The 19945-nt window shown below is 36.7% G+C and overlaps 3 protein-coding genes across 8 annotated transcripts; 2 read left to right on the top strand and 1 right to left on the bottom strand.

Annotated features, from left to right (window-relative positions):
- Positions 1-266: 266 nt before the first annotated feature.
- On the top strand, positions 267-7180 carry LOC127797264 (uncharacterized). Of its 2 annotated transcripts, XM_052330000.1 has the most exons (9): positions 268-449; positions 892-976; positions 2101-2180; positions 2858-2960; positions 3153-3309; positions 4343-4471; positions 4951-5037; positions 6205-6249; positions 7028-7180. In XM_052330000.1, exons 1-9 carry the CDS (start codon positions 323-325, stop codon positions 7178-7180), a joined length of 966 nt encoding a protein of 321 aa, XP_052185960.1. In that variant the 5' UTR covers positions 268-322. The 2 variants fall into 2 exon arrangements, with proteins under 2 accessions (XP_052185961.1, XP_052185960.1); XM_052330001.1 differs by lacking the exon at positions 4343-4471 and having other exon boundaries at positions 267-449.
- LOC127797266 (ubiquitin-like-conjugating enzyme ATG10) lies at positions 7177-11705 on the bottom strand. 3 transcript variants are annotated; one of them, XM_052330004.1, is made up of 7 exons: positions 11386-11705; positions 11145-11195; positions 10985-11068; positions 10596-10695; positions 10075-10172; positions 9674-9785; positions 7412-7604 (listed from the first exon to the last, which is right to left on the bottom strand). In XM_052330004.1, exons 1-7 carry the CDS (start codon positions 11560-11562, stop codon positions 7549-7551), a joined length of 678 nt encoding a protein of 225 aa, XP_052185964.1. In that variant the 5' UTR covers positions 11563-11705; the 3' UTR covers positions 7412-7548. The 3 variants fall into 3 exon arrangements, with proteins under 3 accessions (XP_052185963.1, XP_052185965.1, XP_052185964.1); XM_052330003.1 differs by lacking the exon at positions 9674-9785 and having other exon boundaries at positions 7177-7604; positions 11386-11700; XM_052330005.1 differs by lacking the exons at positions 9674-9785; positions 10596-10695 and having other exon boundaries at positions 7177-7604; positions 11017-11068; positions 11386-11702.
- A 1344-nt stretch (positions 11706-13049) lies between these two features.
- On the top strand, positions 13050-16323 carry LOC127798205 (probably inactive leucine-rich repeat receptor-like protein kinase At5g48380). 3 transcript variants are annotated; one of them, XM_052331593.1, is made up of 3 exons: positions 13050-13218; positions 14035-15001; positions 15180-16323. In XM_052331593.1, the coding sequence occupies exons 2-3, from the start codon at positions 14168-14170 to the stop codon at positions 16194-16196; spliced, it is 1851 nt and encodes a 616-aa protein (XP_052187553.1). In that variant the 5' UTR covers positions 13050-13218; positions 14035-14167; the 3' UTR covers positions 16197-16323. The 3 variants fall into 3 exon arrangements, with proteins under 3 accessions (XP_052187553.1, XP_052187555.1, XP_052187554.1); XM_052331595.1 differs by lacking the exon at positions 13050-13218 and adding an exon at positions 13271-13403; XM_052331594.1 differs by lacking the exon at positions 13050-13218 and adding an exon at positions 13448-13583.
- The last annotated feature ends 3622 nt before the right edge of the window (positions 16324-19945 follow it).

Genomic DNA, 19945 nt, shown 5'->3' with positions numbered 1-19945 from the left:
TGGAATTGAGATGCCCTCTGTATGAATTTAATTGGATTGTGTAAATACAATTTGTTTATGTAACAGAGTTAGGTCTAAAAATAATTATTACCAAAATAAGATATCTATAATAATAGTAATAATAATAAAATTGTCTAAAGCCCGTTCGCAGGCTTCTATTTGATTTGGACTAAATTTGCCGTATTAGCCCAACCTAGTTGAATTGGGCTCATATTCAGCGGAACGGCCCACATTTGCTTCCCTCTGCACACTAGTCGACCTGATTCTCTTCTCTGCGTTCATATAAGAGAGTAAAAAAAACACTCCTTGGAAGGGAACAAACATGGCGATTCAGCTCTTGAAGCTTCCCATAGCACGGTGTTGTTCTACTGGTCCAGCTATTTTTTGCATTAGATCGAGCAGAAGCTTGTTTTCGTTCTCCAATTCAGCCCCCGGCCATCCGATTTCTGGTTCTTTCTGCAACAACTCTCTCTATTCATATTTGTTTATAGACTAGGGATTTCTATTCCTCTATCTCTGAGTGGCCTTGCGTTTTATTGGAGTGTATGGAGAAAGAAAGAGGTTGCTTGAGGAAAAACAGAAACAAGGAACTAGGATTCGTTTTTCTCTTTACATTTCATTTTGCGTGATAGCCAAATTCATGTATGTTTTGTGCATGGAGTTGTAGAATACATGTCTATGGTGTTTCATGTAATTTCGGCTGTTTTATTGTAGATGATATTTGGCTTTTCAAATAATATACCAGCATAGTGAGATGAATTTTAAATGAACAGCAACTGGATTGCACCATTACTCTACCCGTAGTGAAGCGTGTGTTTTGCTTTTTACAACCCGCACTTAGTCTTTGAGGGTTGAGTTTAGAAGTGTCCTGATTATTCAAGTAATCTTCAGCGAGATGGGGAAAGACCAACATGAATTGTGCTCTTAGAAGCTTCGCTGCATCTACTAAATCAGGAAAGGTTCAATTGAAGAAGAAGTAAGCTCTCTCTCTCTCTCTCTATATATATATATATATATTTCTCATCTGTTAAAGTGTTTTTCATTAAAGAATTGAGAATATTTACAAAGTTATGAATGATTGAAAGCCTTTTAAGTTCATATAAATTCCTATGTTGCACCACGAGAGGGAGAGCTCTTATGCCTTTCTTTTTGTAATTAATATTAGCTGTCATGCTTTTATTCTTCACGGGGGTGACAAATGATAAATGATTAATTCATCTGAACATGGTCTTATATTGGCAAAGCTGAAACTGCATTTGATCAGAGGAAAGAAATAAAATATTTGGAGGGACAATTGGACTTTGAAAGAAGTGTTCATTTGTTTATAGTATTGGCTTCAATCCAAAAGAAACGAAAAAGTTCACGGTATTGGCGGAGTTAACTGTGTGGCAGAGATTCTGTTGGTTTTAGTAGTGATGTAAGTTTAGTTTGTGTTAATACTTCTGATGGTGTTTGCTTGAAAGTGTCATCTTTACGCTGTGGCTGTATAAATATGGTGTTGCCAACGGTAATGCTTATGTTTTTGTGATTTCACCCATTACATCTTTAGGGAAAGGGTAAAATCTCCCTTTTGAGACATCTTTCTGCAAGGACCCAAAATGCATCCTTTTCCCTTTTATGCTTCCACATGCAATTCAAGATTTTATAGCAAAATTAATTGTGAGCTATTTGGCCCCCTGTTCTTTTTTTACCTTTTTATTTTTGGGAGGGGCGATGTTTGGAGAGATTAGATTGTATCAGAATGGAGCCTAAGTTGGGACATTAGTTGATGAAGTCTTCATTTATCCAGTGCATGTTCTGGATTGAGGAAGCAGAACTAGTTCCTGTCCATCATCGAACCATTTGTCTACTGGAAGTTTCATGGGGCAATTCATATTTATATCAACTTTTCACACTGGAAAAATGCATAATTACTTAAACTGCTGCAGTTTGCCTTGCTTGACACTAGCATGAAGGGATGCGACATTGTGATCCTACACAGTTTCACAAGCCATCTTAATGGGCTTGAGATAATTGATTCAAGTTCATTTTTGTTAGAAATAAAAGACTGTTGTTCAAACTTTTTAGCTGTTCTTCTCTACCAACTTTTTTAATTTTCAGAAAAAAGAGACTGGATGAGATATGTCTTGAAAGGTTTCAGCAGTACAGCCGAACGCTCATACAGTCATGGATCCTGCAAGGTAAGTGGCCTTCTTGGCTTGTATAGTATCTTGTTGACATTTACTGGTGAATGTTCTTAGCTGGTGACTACTCTCCTATTTCATATTCACATGCTATTGATTAAATTTATTCCTGAAACTGGAGTGTGAAAGTGGCTTTATGTTTTCATTTTTGTATTTCTAAATCTGGTACATAGCTGTGTTATTTAGATTTCTTGGGGGGGAATCTTGAATAGACTCTTTCAGAAAATGAGAAACTTGGGTTAATTTTAGTTGAAATTTGAAACAGTCACATCCTGGATGAACATATTGAAGCCTAGTCTTTTTTTCCATAAGATGATAAATGCCATCTAAGCTTTCTATATTTCTGGATAATGTCACAAGTAAACTTGCATATATTGGCATCTAAGCTTAACATTATTTTAGTTGTTACTGGCTTTTTGTTGACGTCTTGTTTGGCCCTTAATGATATTGTGCAATGCATATGCCTGATCTGTCTTAGTCCTGTAGTTTGATTTATGATGCAGGATCCACTGATCCAGACTGAACTCCTTATGTTTATTAATGACTGATGAAATGAAAAATTCCAGTAGAAATTATGAAAAAAAAAAAAAACAAATAAAGATGGAAATAAAAGAAAAGTAGACAAGTATAGTTAATAAAGGAATTGACTTTTGTTGGGTTCCCCCCCCCTCCAGGCAAAGTGTTTGTTGATGGAAAGCTGGTAAATAAAGCTGGAACCCCTGTCCCTGATGAAGCTGTTGTTGAGATCATGGCTGAAGTCCCAAAATATGTATGTAGGTGATTACTCAAACAACCTGGCAGTTTAGTCCACTATAGTCCATTGTCTATCAACTTAAGCATTTATCCCTCTATGTGCGTTCGGCTACATGGATTCTAGCTCTCCTTGCTTCTCTATCCATGATTTCTAGTAACTTTGGTGAGAATGCTACATGGAATTTGTTCTAGAATCTTGTTGGTATTGTGTTCCAGAGCAGGATATAAGTTAGAAGCTGCAATCGAACAACTAAGTGTGGATGTCACTGGAAAAGTAGCTCTTGATTCGGGGTTGTCCACTGGAGGTTTTACTGACTGCTTGCTTCAACATGGTGCTGCATTTGTTTATGGAGTTGATGTTGGCTACGGACAGGTAGAGAAGCTATTTATTGATTTTAGTTTGCTTAAATGGATGCTTAAACAAAAATGTGGCAGAAAAATCTAGTTCCTTCACTGAAGAGATGAAGACACAGAATCAACCTGCAGTAGTTTATTGTTTATGACTATGGTTTGCATCAAACCTTGAGTTGCATAATGGCCCATAGCTTGTTTTCCAAATAGTGGATGAACAATGGGCATGAAGTTTCTAATATTTTTTTTGGTTGATTCATCATAAAATTTTCCCTACGTTGTTGGGGCCTTGTTTGGTTTATATTACAAGGGATCCAGGAAAACAGACGTCATTAAGAACCACTACTTAGCACAGTTTGGCTGATTTTCACATATTTGGGGTGAAACTGAAGTAGCACCAAGCAATTTATGGATGCCAGAAAAAAATTCATGAGACATATAATCAATTCTGTTAAACCTTTTCTTTTCATCAGTTTCCTTAGCCCTCAACAAAGGTTATAGGGTGTCTTCCAATGTGGTTCCAAATTCCCTCAATTAACTAATGAAGTCTGCATGTCCAGGAATATTAATTGCAGATCCTTTTTTTTTAATTAATAATTGCAGTTCCTTTGTGATACAAAATTGACCAGAATTCAGAGCTATTTTCAAGAAGAATAACAAGAGACTATCAAGGTAGCCACCTCTTTCAGTTAAAAAATGTCAGGGATCCTCATGTTTTCCTTTAGGTTTAAGAAAAATGTGAAGGTTCAAGGTTGATTACTTAAAAGCTAAGCCCCAAATTTACTGTTGCACACTGGTAAAAGTCCTGACATGTCATCCTAGAGTGAGGATGGGTTAGGTTATTCTTTGTATTGCAAATTTAGCTTGTGATTATCTTAATTTATGTTATTTTGTTCTTTCAACAACTTAGTTCCTTCTATTTCTGCCCCAAACATAAATGCATATATAAGTTGCATTAGCAAATGTCTTGCCTATTCTTTTTCCCCTCGACCTTTCTGGTATTGTTGGGTTTCACATTTGTTCATGGGTAATCTTGATGTTAATTTCTTCATTAGGTGGCATACAAAATTCGTTGTGATGAACGTGTCTCTGTTGTTGAAAGGACAAATTTGAGATATCTTTCTGGACTTCCACAAAAAGTTGACTTGGTGACATTGGACCTTTCATTCATCTCTATACTTTTGGTGAGCTTTTACATAGCACTGTAATGCTCTTAACTGCATCTGCATCTTTCCCTGAGTTATTAGTCATTCATCAAGCCCTGAAGAATTGACCTACAAAATCCTTCAAATTTTGAATCTAGGTATTATAGACTTCCCTTCAGTTCTATCTCAAAGCATCTTAATTTTGAATCTGGATATTGTAGACTTTTTGGCAAGCTCTTATATAGCACCAAAATGCCCCTACTACACCTGCATTTTCCCTGACTCATTATTTGTGATCACTCGTAAGTCTTTCTCCATTAGGCATTTATGCAGCCTGTGGTTTCCTGTATGATTTGAAAAGGCAGTCCATTTCTTTCTTTCATAAGGTAGAGCAGTGACACTGCAACAATTATCCATTATTATTTTCATGATTTTATCATTATGTAGATTTTAGTCCTATTAAAGGTTCTTATCATCTATCCATTATGTTTTTCCTGTTTTTTACCCCTAAAATGCAGGTCATGCCTGCTGTGGTCAATGTAATGAAGGAAGAAGCTACATTAGTTACTCTTGTCAAACCCCAATTTGAGGCTCGCAGGTCTCAAGTAAGAATGTTTGCATCCCTTGTCAAAGAAGAAAAAAGTCATGTTGATTGCTGTTGTGTTGCCTGCAACTAATTATCTCAAGCTGAATTATTAGATTGATCTTATATGAGAAAACTCTGGAGTTGACTTGAGATAATTCAAATGAATGGTTCCATTTGATCTTATATAAGGGCGTTTATCAAAGACCTTTGATAAAGATGGGGATACATGCAGACATATTTAAAAAAAGTCCTGCTCAGGCAGAGTTGATAGAAGTGCAAGGAGGCCAATGAGCATCATCATGAAAGGGGGGAAAAAGTAGGAACAAATAATCAGGCACACTTGTGTATATTCTCTTGATAGGGATCAAGATAAGAGTTTTGCACCTATTATAGACAGAAAAATAGGATTACAAAACAAGACGTCTAATCAATTAGGGTTAGTATTTATGATATACTTTTCAAAATTTGCCCTATTAGGATTATCTCTTTTTGTGTATATAGGAATGCAATCAGAAAATACTCATGGTGATTGATTTACTTCACATTGATTCTGGACTCTCCACTCTCTGTATTCTCTTCTCTTCTTCTGATCTCCTTCCACTGCTGCTTTTCTTCTTTCTTCTCTTATTTGTCTTTCTGTTCATAATCTCACTTCTAGAAAGGCCAAGAATCAGACCTCAGAGGTCAATAAGAAGCAAACAGGTATCTGGTTTGGTTAGCCACAAAAAGGAATGTACATCATTGTGACAACACCAGAAGTGCCCCTGTGGAGAATTTATTTAATCATCTCTGTCTCGTATAATGTGGGATGAAACTCTTTTAAGTTCTTCTCATGCTGCATAATGCATGCCCACTTCTCTCATAGTTGTGTCTGTTGGATTTGTTTACTCGGGTGGAACATACTTCACTGCTTAGATTTATTTCCGCGTATGGGATTCTCTCAGTGTTAAAGCGTTAAACCTTAATCTCAGCTAATACCCCACGCATGTTAAAGTATTTTCCCAGGCTACATATGTAAATATCTGCACTTGTTTTAATTCACTGCTTCATTTGCAATCTGAAATTGAATGCTGTGGAACTGTTACGGCTGTAAGAAATTTGAATAGCGTGCTTGAGAAAAGGGCAAAGAGTCAAACGACGAAAGAGATATTTTTGGTTCTGAATTTAAACCTAAATTTCATTGCAGGTGGGAAAAGGTGGAATCGTGAGAGACCCCTTGGTCCATCAAGAGGTATGTATTTGCTGATTTGTTATCTGGTCATTGTTTGATTGGCATTTGAGAAGTACCCATGCTTTTTTAATAGAATAATCTTACTCCGACTTTCACGTCATGGTTAAATTATTCCATATCATCCGTGGAAAAATGGTCAGTGGTTGGACTGCACACATTGCGGGGCCCTTTTGCCCTAATTGTTGGTTTGGACTTTGGAGGGTTTTGCAATGTCATTATTCAACATTTAATCCATGGAACCTCTCCAATTTTACAAAAAATGAAAAGAAATGTTCTGCCGGGCAAAAAATAAATAAATAAATAAAAACCCACCTCCAAATAAGTCATTTTAGAAATGCAAAACAGGAACTTAGCCCATATTGATTTCTTATCAACAGCTTATTTAATCAAAGATAATACCAAGTGCGGGCAATAAAAAAAATATCTTCACTTTTATCTAAAGATGGCGTTTGAACTTTTGTTTCCACTGAAAGCATAATAAAGCTGGTTTCCTAGAGTCTCCTTGAGGAGTGGACGGACAGGTATTGGTTCTTGACAGATCTGAAAGTGGAATGATCCTACGTGAATCAAAAAGCAAATGGAGTGCGGTGCACTTCTTCTTTCATATATTAAATCATATTTGGTGCATGATTGCTGCAAATTGGTAGAAAATGCTGAAAGAGCGGGCTTTAAATCGTCAAAAGTACTAACGTGTGGTTGGGGGTGGAACAAGACGCACAATATTATGTACCCGGTGAAAGTGTGCTTTTGAGCTTTGACTAGAGTTCCTTTGCTACAGGTTCGGGAGAAGATCATCCAAGGAGTTGAAAACTATGGGTTCTACAGTCAAGGATGGATCGAGTCCCCCCTAAAAGGTGCCGAGGGCAACACTGAGTTTCTGGTTTGCTTCACCCGTCGCAAATCAACAGTTCACCCACCACAAACAGATTAAACTGTAAATTCCCAAATGAAATGAACGTTGTTATTCTACCATTTCATAGCATCAGCAGAAGCTTTTGCAAGCTCTTATAGAGAAGAAGTCTGTCTGGCTGTCTCTTTTTTTTTTCCTTTTATTTATTTTTGCAGACAGTATATGAGAAAAAGGGTGAAATATAGGAAGTGGACATTATTAATCTTTGATACTGTCAACTGGGAATCTTCAATCTTGTTCAAGGAATGGAGGAGTAGTTGCACATTTCAAAAGGGATTCTGAGACCAACCACCTGCCCAACAACTGAAAGCCATGAAATCAGGTACTTTTCAAATGAGATTTCACCTTTGGCCCATGAAGGATCCGTAATAACCAGTAGCTTCATCCATTCACCGGTCCCACAAGGATGCAGTGTGTACCATGGCCTGTTCAAGTAGGGGTGTTCCTGGAAGCAGCAATTCATAATTCTTCAATTAAACGACAGGAGGAGAATTCAATATGTGAAAACCTATCAAACTACTAGACAAATAATAATAATAATAATAAAAGAAAATCAAAATATCTATTATAATCTCTATTTTTTTTTTTTTTTTTTTGTCTATACTGTTACTAAAAGTTGAGGGTTAAATTTGTACGTAAAGGCATGTCAAACTTCTCAACTCTAAAAATACATTTCACGTTAACAACTAAAATCCTTTTTCTTTTAACTAAAAGGCCACCTTTTTAACTTGCTTATGATAATAACTCAATTATAATATTTGGAAAGAAAAAATTTATCTCGTGCAGTGGTACATGCAAGTTCCACCTAAAGTAATAAAAAAAACCAAGGATATATACGTATGATTAGATTCAGAGTTTCGATGATGGGTAATAAAACAATGTGTAGGCTGTGAACACGCATATACAAGGATACAAAACAAACTTAACAAAATATTCTATTGGGGGTAAAAAAAAATTCAAGACTATGACTACCAATAGTAAAAGGCTTAATGAGATAGAAGGTCCAAATTCTTCATCACCATGTCACCAAAATCTCTAGGATGAGTTTGATTGAAATTATTTTTCATGAAAAATATCACATCAATGAAAAATTTTCTATACTTGCATGTTTGATTATTTAACATTTTTCATGAAAATTTTTCATGCTATAACTCATTAAAGCATGTTTTGACTCATTTTTTATAGAAAATTGCAATTAAGAGAGATGTGAGAATTGTTTTCCATGAAATTGGAAAATATTTTCCTTTTCTATCTTTTTCCAATCATTGATAATATTTAGTTGAAAAGGAAAACATTTTCATGAAAAAGAGGGCAAATAATGCTTTAATGGTTATACTATAGAATTCAATTTTATGAAAAATGTAGTATGTCAAACAATAAAGATGGAACGCAATTCCTTAGATGGGACATTTTTCATAAAATTTTCACGCTATCAAACACACCATTTGCTAATAATTGCTAAATGATTGCTAAATGAGAATTCATGTGCTAAGCAAGCGAGAGCCATTTCCTGCCGAAACAGCTCACAATTCAATATAAAATGCTGAAGCTCATCCAAATACTTAATTATGCACATCATCAGGCCATGCCATAAAACTTTTAACAGTTGTTCTGATTCAAGGGAGTGAAGTGAATGTTAGTATTGGTGATGGAGGGGAGTAAAACAACGTTAAGGCAAAGGAGAAATTCCTTCCTCTTAATTGGTTAGGAAAAAGTTGTGAAGTGAATAGGTAAGTTTAAGAAAAACTTAATACTTCTCTTCTAAAATGCAAGGGATATACTCCATATTTAAGAATACTAAATGACTAACACCTGACTTGCTCTAGTCCATTTAATGGAAATGGAGGTAAAGGAAAATGCTAAAATACTTGTACCTTTCCCACTTCCTAATCTCCATTAGATCCTAGATTGGGCGGAATAGCATGAAAGTGGAACGTATTTGCAACTCTACCATGTCCTAGTCCCTCTGTTAAATCCTATATTGGGTGGAATAGCAAGAAATGAAACATGGGCAGGAAGACCTTAAACAACTTTCCTTACAATGCAGTTTGCTAGTTCATTGGACTAAGCAGGCTCATCCTGGTCTTGAGTCTACCCAAATAAATATTTTCGGCTCCAAACTGCAGTTAGTAGCATCCTATGCTCTCAGGCAGGTTAAAATAGGATGATATATGCCATGTTAGGATAAAGAAGGATAGCCATGACTTGTAATCATATTATCCTAATCACATTTGTCTTAATTTCACACCACCTTTGTTTTTATTTCTAATTTATTAGAAGGTGGGGTGCCGGTTTGGGGGTTTTGTTTTACAAAACTTTTGAGCAACTGATGATGCAGAGATGAGTACTGGTCTGGTAGCTTGTACTTGCTCTGTTTTGTTTGTATATTATTTTCTTCTTCAATTGAATTCTTCAATGTTAATGTAGGAGTTAAAAAGGCATGGCTATTGCAAAAACTGCTCAAAAGGTTCAGTCCAGCCCACAATTGCAAGCAAAGGAAATAGGGACGACAACCTCGAGTCCCATAAGGACAGGGCAGTAGAAAAGTAAATCCACTCAATCCTTGAGCATTCGGCACAAACAACTGCAAAGGATAAGGAGATGTGAAGCATAAGCAGTCGATGATCTGCAAGAAGCAGGGTTCCATCTGTAAATGATTCGGGAGTGGCCACAACAAGTAGTCAAAAACAAAGTGAAGAAAGCAAGAACAAAATAACAAGACCTTCGAGTAGTCAACCTCAAGAGAGGTCTAGAGAGATTATAGTAGGGAGAACGCCCGTTAAATAAGGAGACATTTGCAGTTTGTTGTATCAATAATTGTGTGCCATTGCAACCCAAAACTAAAACACCTTTCCTCTTACTTAAGAATCAAACCATCTTTAAATATGTGAGAAAAAGAAAAATGAAAGATATACCTCCTGAGTTATGAATGTCCATTTAGATTCCATAAGCACCTTTGCAGAGTTGATCAATAGGTCCTTTTCAATGTCACCCAGTGCCAAAGGCTGCCCATCTACTTGAACAACACCACAAAATAACATAAAAAAAAACTTGTATAAAAATATAAAATTCTTCTTGTATGCTTGAAAAACCAACTCTGGAAACAAATTTGGTCCACATATACACTAAGACTAGAAGATCACTGCTAAAAAGTCAAGAAAGAAAACAAGTAATAACCACAGTCTGAATAATAGTCAAAAATTATACCAGAAGTTCCCATCAAGTACAAACACAGTGCCAAGAGTATTTCAGTTTAACTCATATCATCAAAAGTATTTCGGATTAAAAATTATCTACAATTGAACACTTAAGACTTGCAAGAGAATGTATGTACCATACATCTTGAAGGGAAAAATCATAATATAATATTGGTGTTTTCAAAACAGAGGGCGGCCTAATATTCTGCAAATGAGGTGAGTATACAGGATGAACATACCACTGCAGTATCCACGGAAATAAAGCACTGGAACCCTATATGACGAGCTGTATACCATGTGGAAATCATAATGATGAACTTCATGTCCATAGCTTCCAACCTTGCCAATGTAGTATTAAATGGTTATTTGATTGAGGGAGGAGGCGGTTTGTCGAAAGTCATCACCACGTTCAATTATGAAGAATATAGGAAAGCATACAACAACCATTTACTTAAACAACTTTCAGTGGTATCATCCTTACCTGTTCTCAGTCAAGGAGGTACGAGAAGTAACTGTTTACTATACATTTTACCAGTACAATAATTCATATCAAGTTCTCTGGTTGTGTTCATTGAGGCTTTAGTAAGACAATCCAATGTAAATAAAACGTAAGCAGAAATAGGCACACCAAAATTGCATCATCCACGGTATCATCCTGACCAGAGTAACTAGGCTCTTCTTCTTCTGTGTGACATCCTTCATCGTGATTGTCCTGTTGTAAACAGTGACATACTTTAGGCAAAGATCAAATCAGTCATTACAGAATGAATGCACTATGAAGGCCAGACCTCAGTATGCCCGTTCAGAATCACGTCCTCTAGAGATAAATATCCTTCTGCCTGATACACGGAGAGTTGGGTGAAAATTAGGGTTTGGTTTCAAAAAAAATTCAGCTAACGAAGCTAAATCATCTCGGGAGAACTGAATTGATACTTGAAACTATCTTCAGAACCACCCCCCATTAAGAAAATTAGAAATCAAAATATCGACTTTTCATTGTTTTTTATTCACAAAATAACAAGAACTAACTTCATTGGCGGCTATCCAAGGGAGATTTGAAGAAGAAATCCATAACCAGTGAGGGAGAGCAGCGGAGTTAAACCTCTTCCATCTCTCGGCGAAAGCGATCGCAGAAAGACGAAACTCACACGAAGAAAGGGTTCCATCCCAAGTCGAGACATCCAACTTTGCCCCAGTTGAGACCATCACAGAGCCGAACAAAACCAAACCAACAACGAATGTCGTTTTCTAGGTTTTCAAGCAATCTCTCGCCCAAATTGTCTCGTCTCAGGACACCATCGGCCCGCCGGCCAATCCAAGAGCGCCGCTCGATTTTCCCTTCAACGTTCAGATTTTCGGAAGAAAAGGCCAAAGAAAAATTAAAAAAATAAAAACAAACAAATGTAAATTATTAAATTTGCCTTTAAATTATGTTACCAATATAATTATATATAATAATTCTTTCCGTGTATAAAATTAGAATTCCAAAACCTATTTTGGTTTATAAATTTTTTAACATTTTTATATTTATTGTTACAAAAATATAACAATAAATTTATAATTATGAAAAAATATTCATTTTCAATATCTAATCTCTTATAAACATATAAAATAAGATTATTGTCAAATAAGTGAAATGTCTCATGTGTGGATTTTCTAGAATTTAAGTCAATCTAAATCGAAAAATAAAAAAATATCTAAATAATTTATATAAGAGTTATTGCGTATTTTAATTAGAGATATGACTTCTTATTTATAAAGATTAAAATTAATAGATAAAAAATTATTTACATATTTTAAAATTATTTATTTTTAATCTCTAAATAAAGATTTAAAAAAAAGTAAGTTAACACATTCTTGACTAATCACAATTTAGAAGATTTCTTGGAGACTATATATTTGGGATCTAAAGTCTTTCAAAGACTATTTTGTTAAGAAATTTTTTAAGATTTTACTATTTAAATTTCTTTTATTTGAGGTTGTCTAACTTTATTGGGTACAATAATAATAAAATTAAAAGAAAATCCTTTTAATGATATGATAATAATATATTGAATGAATTTTATCATGGCTAGGTGATAGAGTGTAACCCTCTAAACAATATTTTTTTTGCAAAGTAAGATTATTATTTTTTTACAATTTTCTTACTTTCATTTGTTAATTTTGATTATTCACTTTACATGTGTGTTTATTAATATTTTTTTAATATAAAATGCACTTATATAATTTACCTTTATATATAGTGGGCCAAGTGTGAGAGTAGAAAACAAAAGGAGTGGAAGCGAAGAAGTGAATTAATAGGTCGTATATTTAATTTGTTGTCTTACGTAGTGAGATAAAATTTTTATTTATAATTTATTTTTTTTTTGTTAAAATTGAGAATATGAGTTATAATTTATCTTTTATATTAAAATTAAGAATATGAGTGACGTGATGGTGACGGTGGTCAACTGTGGGGACGTTGATGATGATGTTCATCTTCACAAATTAAAAAGCACAAATTCTCCTATGATTACTCATATCTTTTAAATAACTAAAATATCTGAATATTTTGTGGGGAGTGGAGTTGGAGTTCGTAAATCATAATTATAAATATAAAAAATTATAGTTTAATTATAAAAAATAAGTATGATAAAATATCATTTTTGGTTTTGGTTTTTGATATCGCTTTCCAAGTAACAGCGGGTCAAGCACCCAGTCGTCGCTGAGCTTCGTGGAAAAAGATGGCGTTCCTTCTTTGACCCGCCCCATCACTCCCTCTGTCTTCTTCTTCTTCTTCAATAACGCTACTTCTTAGCAACCCATTCGATTCTCGATCAATTGAAGCCTAGCGATCCCAATTTTACTACTGGCTTAAACGAAGTAAATTTCTCCTTCTCTGTCTTTTCTTTTTCTTGTTGGCCTGTGCTGGATTTCATTTTCTTCTTCTTTTTTTTTTTTTTGGGTGGGGGGGGGGAGGGGGTGTGGTTGTGTGTGTATTTTCCGCACGACTTTGAATGTTTCAAACAAAAGCCTTCTTTCTCTTGGCGTATTCGGTGGCTTTCGAGGTATGATGATCAAGTTCTTGATTTTCCTGCTGCAAATCCCCCCCCCCCCCCCCCCCCCCTGGTGTTCTGCTTTTGATTCTACAACTCTTTTTTTGGGTGGGGCTTTAGATTTTTATCATTTAGGGCTTGTGATACTAGAGTTGGGGGCTTTACTAATTTCCAGTGTTTTCATCACCCAAGGTTCTCTGACTTCACGCTATTGGCTATGCGACTGAGTTAATTTTATAATTATAAATTATTGTTCTTGTGCTTGTCTCCATGCTCTGATTGATGTTCATCATATTGGGCTTCCTGAAATTTTCACTTTAAAGTGCTAAATTGAATACACTTTTTTGACTAAGTTCTTTGCTAGTTTAACTGGGCTGTGTAATTGAATATTCTTGAATTTTGATTTTGTCACATGTGTCTGTGTAAGTCTTTATAACACCTCATGAGTTAATTACCTGCAATCTTTGCTGTAGTCCTTTTGATCCTTCATGCAATCTCAGCTCTGAAAAGTGAATTCTATGAATTCCCTGTATCGTTGTGGTTGTCCATGTTATGTTTGAAAATTTGCAGATTAATTAATTGGGTTTCTTTGGTGGGATTTTTAACTGCTGTTTTAAGTTCTGCTCGTTTTGAATTTATTCAGGGACTGTCGTACTAGTACTCTGAATGCCAAGAATTCTGTGGTACTAACTAAAGCTTTAGTATGTGCCGACCAACAAGCTTCATGGATTTGTGTTGACAGAGTCCATGTGAGTGCACAGGTTTTCTTTATAAACATGGCCGTCAATGGCAGAGTTCTTGCTGCTCTTATTGGTGCTTTTGTCTCGGTTTTGTTGAGTAGCAGCTTGAGCTACAGTCTTGAGAGTGATGTGAAGTGCTTGAAAGCTCTACACGAATCTGTACAAGACCCATCTCATGCCTTAAGTACATGGAATTTCGCAAATAAAACTGAAGGCTTCATCTGTAGATTTGCCGGGATTGATTGTTGGCATCCAGATGAGAACAAGGTCTTAAACATTCGGCTTTCGGACATGGGACTCAAGGGTGAGTTTCCAAGCGGTATTAATCAATGCGCAGCATTGACAGGCCTAGATCTTTCCAGAAACAATTTTAATGGTACTATTCCAGCTGACATCGGAAATATACTCAAATTTGTAACAAAGCTTGATCTCTCCTTCAACAATTTTCAAGGAGAAATTCCAAAGGGCTTGTCAAACTGTTCTTATCTGAATTCCCTTATACTTGATAACAACCAGCTGACCGGTCAGATTCCTGCAGAGCTTGCCTTGCTTGGTCGACTCACTGGTTTTAGTGTAGCAAACAATCGTTTGACAGGGCAAATTCCAAGCTTAACAAATAACTTCTCAGCAGACAACTATGCAAACAATCCAGGTCTCTGTGGCTGGCCTTTACCCACATGCCAGGTTCCTTCAAAGAAAAATCATCCTGGAGTCATTGTTGGATCGGCTGTTGGTGGGTTGGCTTTTGCAGCATTTGGTGTGGGTATTGCCATGTTCTTCCATTTCCGCAGGGCGTCAAGAAAGAGGAAAGAAGGAGACCCTGAAGGAAATAAATGGGCAAAGAGTATAAAGGGGGCCAAAGGCATTAAGGCAAGCTGATTTGATCTATTGCTCTCTCTCTCTCTCTCTCCAGTGAATATTCTAGATTTTGGTCTCGGCAGTTTGAGCAATTTAGTTTGCTTATCTTCTGTTTATTATTTTCATATTTGCTTTTAGTTAAAAATTTAGCCACATTGTTTTGAGAAAATTATTTCAATTTTGTTTCCAGCTTTCCACATTTGAGAAGTCGGTTTCGAAAATGAGATTAAGTGATCTTATGAAGGCTACGAACAACTTCAGCAAAGACTACATCATTGGGTCTGGAAGAACCGGAACAATGTACAAGGCTGCACTTGAAGATGGTACTGAACTTCTGGTGAAAAGGTTGCAGGATACTCAACACTCAGAGAAAGAATTTGTGGCTGAAATGGCTACTCTTGGGAATGTGAAGCATCGTAACCTGGTTCCCCTTTTAGGTTTCTGCATAGCTAAGAAGGAGAGACTTTTGGTTTATAAGCTCATGCCAAATGGCACCCTCCATGATCAACTCCATTCTGAGAATGAAGGTGGCAAGATTTTGGACTGGCCTTTGAGGCTCAAAATTGGGATAGGGGCGGCCAAAGGGTTTGCCTGGCTCCATCATAATTGCAATCCCCGTATAATCCATAGGAACATAAGTTCGAAATGCATCTTGCTGGACGCTGATTTTGAGCCCAAGATATCCGATTTTGGACTTGCTAGGCTCATGAACCCACTCGACACGCATTTGAGTACTTTTGTGAATGGCGAGTTTGGTGATTTGGGTTATGTGGCTCCTGAATACTCACGCACTCTTGTGGCTACTCCTAAAGGGGATGTTTATAGTTTTGGAGTCGTGCTTCTTGAACTGGTGACTGGTGAGAGGCCTACCTGGGTGGCCAATGCCCCAGAGACCTTCAAGGGAAACTTAGTGGAATGGATTACACACCTTTCTTCCAGCTCTAAGCTCCAAGAAGCCATTGACAAGCCTTTAATTGGAAAGGGTTATGACGGCGAGCTTTTCCAGTTTCTCAAGGTTGCCTCCAACTGTGTTCTTCCCGCTCCCAAGGAGAGGCCTACCATGTTCGAGGTTTACCAGCTTCTGAGAGCTATTGGGGAGCGATACGATTTCACGGCGGATGATGAGGTTTTGATGCCCTCGGATACTGGTGATGCTGATTATATAGAAGAGCTTATTGTTGCTTCTGAAATGAGGGAGAATCATTAAGATTAAGATGGTGATGTTGTGGGTAAGTGAGATCTTATGACATATTTTGATCATGTATGTTAAGTACCCGTTATTATTGTTGTTGTTGGTGGTGGTGGTGTTAAAATAAATCTCTAGATCTTAATTATATAGCTTGTGTTTTCCTCTAAATCTTTCTTCTAGTGTTCCAACTGTTGTTGCAGAGGTAAGTGCTATGGTATCACCACTTAATGATCTCAGATGATTTGGTCCTTATAACTTTCTGAGGGAGGGAGGGAGGGAGGAGGGAGGAGGGAGGCATTTAATAGAGCTTATAGCTTCTGGTTTCACTTTCCTTCTTTTTCGGGTGTCTAGTTTCTGTGTTCATTTCATTCGGAAATTTGAAAATTTAACATGGTTTTTGACAACTTTGATTGTATTATTTTCTCTCTCTCTCTCTAGCCCTTCTCCTCCCCGGGTTATAAAATTAACTTTTTATAGTGAGTCACACTAGCCTCTTCCTCCAACTTGTGAAAGGTGTTGCAGAGATAGATGAAATTAGAATTTTAATTTTGATTTATATAAAAAATGAAAATTTTATATAATATAATTAATGGGGTGAAAATGAAATGAGCAAAATAAGATACCGCTAATATAATTTGGAAAAGATAATATATACGAAGCTCACCATTGATGTTAAGAGTGGAGTCTTGGGTATATTCTCTTATCTAATCATGAGCAAAGAATTGAAATATGTTCTGGTGGCCATCTGAGTGCAATTTATTTGTTTCCCGAGGTTGTCTCAGTGATCAATATAAAGTGGTGAATGAACTAGATTTTAATGTTTGAATTTCCTAATTATGTAATTATTATAGATAAGATTCAAATTTACTTTTCTTGTCAAAATTTATAGGATCGAACGACGAGACCTTGTGAGTGAGGGCATCCCAAGAAATGAAATATGTATCACAATAATCAAACAAGACCCATGTGATATGATGCACTTTGTCTACAATTGAATTAGGTTAGGCTAAAATCACATTGATGGTATGTGTATGCTTATGCACTTGTCTCAATTAAGCACATGACTTATTATACTTTTCAAATTTTAAAATTCTTGTGTAGTTTGGATAAAATTTTATATTAATATAATATATATATTGATGTGATGAAATTTAATCATCTCGATAAATTATATATAATTATTAAAAAATATATTAATATAATATATATGTTAAATATAAAAATAATTGTTAAATATATATATACATATATATATATATATACACACACAATGATAAGGATGGGGACGCCGATGATGGAGGTGGCGATGGGGATGGGATGGGGCTGGAGGCGATAGCTGGCGATCGTCATGGAGGAGATGGAGGCGTCGACGACAATAGAGAATTTGAGAATGGGTTTGGAGAAAGAGAAGATAGAATGATGAAAAACCTATTTCATCTCTCACCTTCTTCACTCAACCATGCATGATTTTACCCGTGATTTTGACTAGACAATTAGATGCATGATGTCGACGTTCAATTTTAGCCGATCATGATTCGTTAGGGCCACAGTGAATGAGTAAGTCCAAGATATAAAGAGGAAGAACAAAATAGAAAGAACACAAAAAATTTTCACGTGATTCGGCTAGAACGATGCCTACTCCATGACCGTACCCTAACTATTCTTTCAGAGTGAATCTTATTATTCTTCTTGTCATTCCCCTTGATGATATTTCTGATCCCTATTTATAATGAGGGGCGTTTACAATTTACATAAAATATAAAAATAAAAGGTGATATAATGGGGGACAAACACTCCTTATCTTCTGCATAAAATCGAGAGTGGGATCCTCATTACAATGAGTATGATTTGCTTCAGATAAAGTGAGTGGGTCATTGTCTCTGACTGTTCGGCAGCTTTGTTGTTTATGCGAGTTGAAGGATTTAGGCCAGCGAGCTGAATGGTTGGGGCAGCGAACTAGGAGCTTTATCGAAAGCTTGTTGAATAGATCGTTGGGAGCTTGCTAAAAGCCTTGCCTGGGGCGTATTAAGAGATCGCTTAGTTCCACGATATGAGCTCAAATTTCAGCGGTGTATGAGCATTCTTTGAGGAGATCGCTTGAACCTTCTGGATTTCAAGCGATTGGACCGGCCCACTGGATTGAGTCTAGCCTATAAGAAGTGGTGAGAGAAATACATATAACACAAGCCCCTCAGCTCGCAGTGCGATCTTCGGACTAGGAGTTGACGCGTGCCATCTATTCCAGCTATTAATCCATCTTTCAAACTTTTGCCCAATCGCTTCAAATCACGTCGTTTCATGCAGCACGTTTTGTCTGTGGCACGTTTAATGCGCACGTCTCCCCATTACTACACATGATTATGCCCGTGGGACCCATAAACTATCGTGCGACCGATGGATGCAGAGCATACCATAAGCCGTTTCGATCGGACGACTGAGTTCATTCGAGTTAGGTGTATAAATAGTAGAGGGTATTATCTTTTTCCCTCTTTCGCATCACTTTAAATCTTCCTTGCTTTTGTCTTTTTGCTTTCGAGACTCCTATTACTACCAGGCTCTCCCATTCGCGATTGCTTAGGCTTCGACCTTCTGGTGTAGATGCACCGGGTTCATCCCACATCGATCCCCCAAAGAGCGACTGAGGGGCTCATAAGTGCGATGGGGCTCTTGTCCTTTGAAGGGCGAGAGCTTAAAGAGCTGATCCATGGTTGCGGGCCCATGATGATGACACAATGTGTAATACCCCAAGAGCCCAGATGATGGTAGTATACATCGAGGATAAGTAAGAAATGAAACAATACTAACTGGATACATTTCGGGCTGAATGTAGGCAAAGAATTCTCGGATTAAAGTATGCTTGAGTTGGGGAAGCTCAAGGATGAGTGACCCCCTTGGGAAGTTCGCGTAGGCTCATCAAGGTAAGTTGTCCCGATCCTTCCTATCGCTCGATGCAGGGTGTTATAAAAATGTGTGTCAACATATGATGAATCTAAAATTAAAACTTGAGGGATGTAATATATCTATTTTACAACTTGAGGCATAATATATAAGTTCTCCATCAAATTAAAGAGCATAAATGATTAAACGAGACAAGTACATGAGCATGGATGTATTTTTAGCCAATTGGGTTACCTTATTTATAGGCAAGGTAACAATTATAAGTGGATTAAATTTTTTTGTACTCATTTCTCTATCATATCATATTTGAATTTGTATTTTATATGCATCGAGAAAGTGTGACATAAATTGCAAGTATGGGCTGACCATCAACCATATGGTTGTCTAAATAAAAAGACATAAGGTATAAATATATCCTCTAATTATTTCTTTATAACTATTTGCCCCCCAATTTGAAAGTAAATTTATCATACCTCTTAATTTTCAATTTTGCTACAATCACACGTATCATCTCTCAAATGAGTGCACGTGAGATACACGTGCACTGTTAGTGGATCGTAGGCGAGGGAGGCGATAAGTTGATTTCCATGAATCGATGGGTCAATCAACCAATGGGTGGGTCGATTGGTTGAGGTAAGAGAAGCAATGGGTCGATTGGCAACCCACCCATGAGGTGAGAAAGGTAATGGGTTGGTCGATCAAGGTAAGAGAGACAATGGGTTAATCAACAACCCATCTATTGCCACTTTCGCCTTGGTCAATCAACCCACCAATTGACCAACCAACCCATCACCTCTTTCGTCGACGACCTTTGTTGCCTCTCATCTCTCTGGGCAGTAGCTTTTGTTTTCTCTCTCCTCCTTTATTGG

Source organism: Diospyros lotus, chromosome 3 (assembly GCF_014633365.1).
Source record: "Diospyros lotus cultivar Yz01 chromosome 3, ASM1463336v1, whole genome shotgun sequence".
Taxonomy (NCBI): Eukaryota; Viridiplantae; Streptophyta; class Magnoliopsida; order Ericales; family Ebenaceae; genus Diospyros; species Diospyros lotus.
This window is presented reverse-complemented; position numbering and strand designations above follow the sequence as displayed.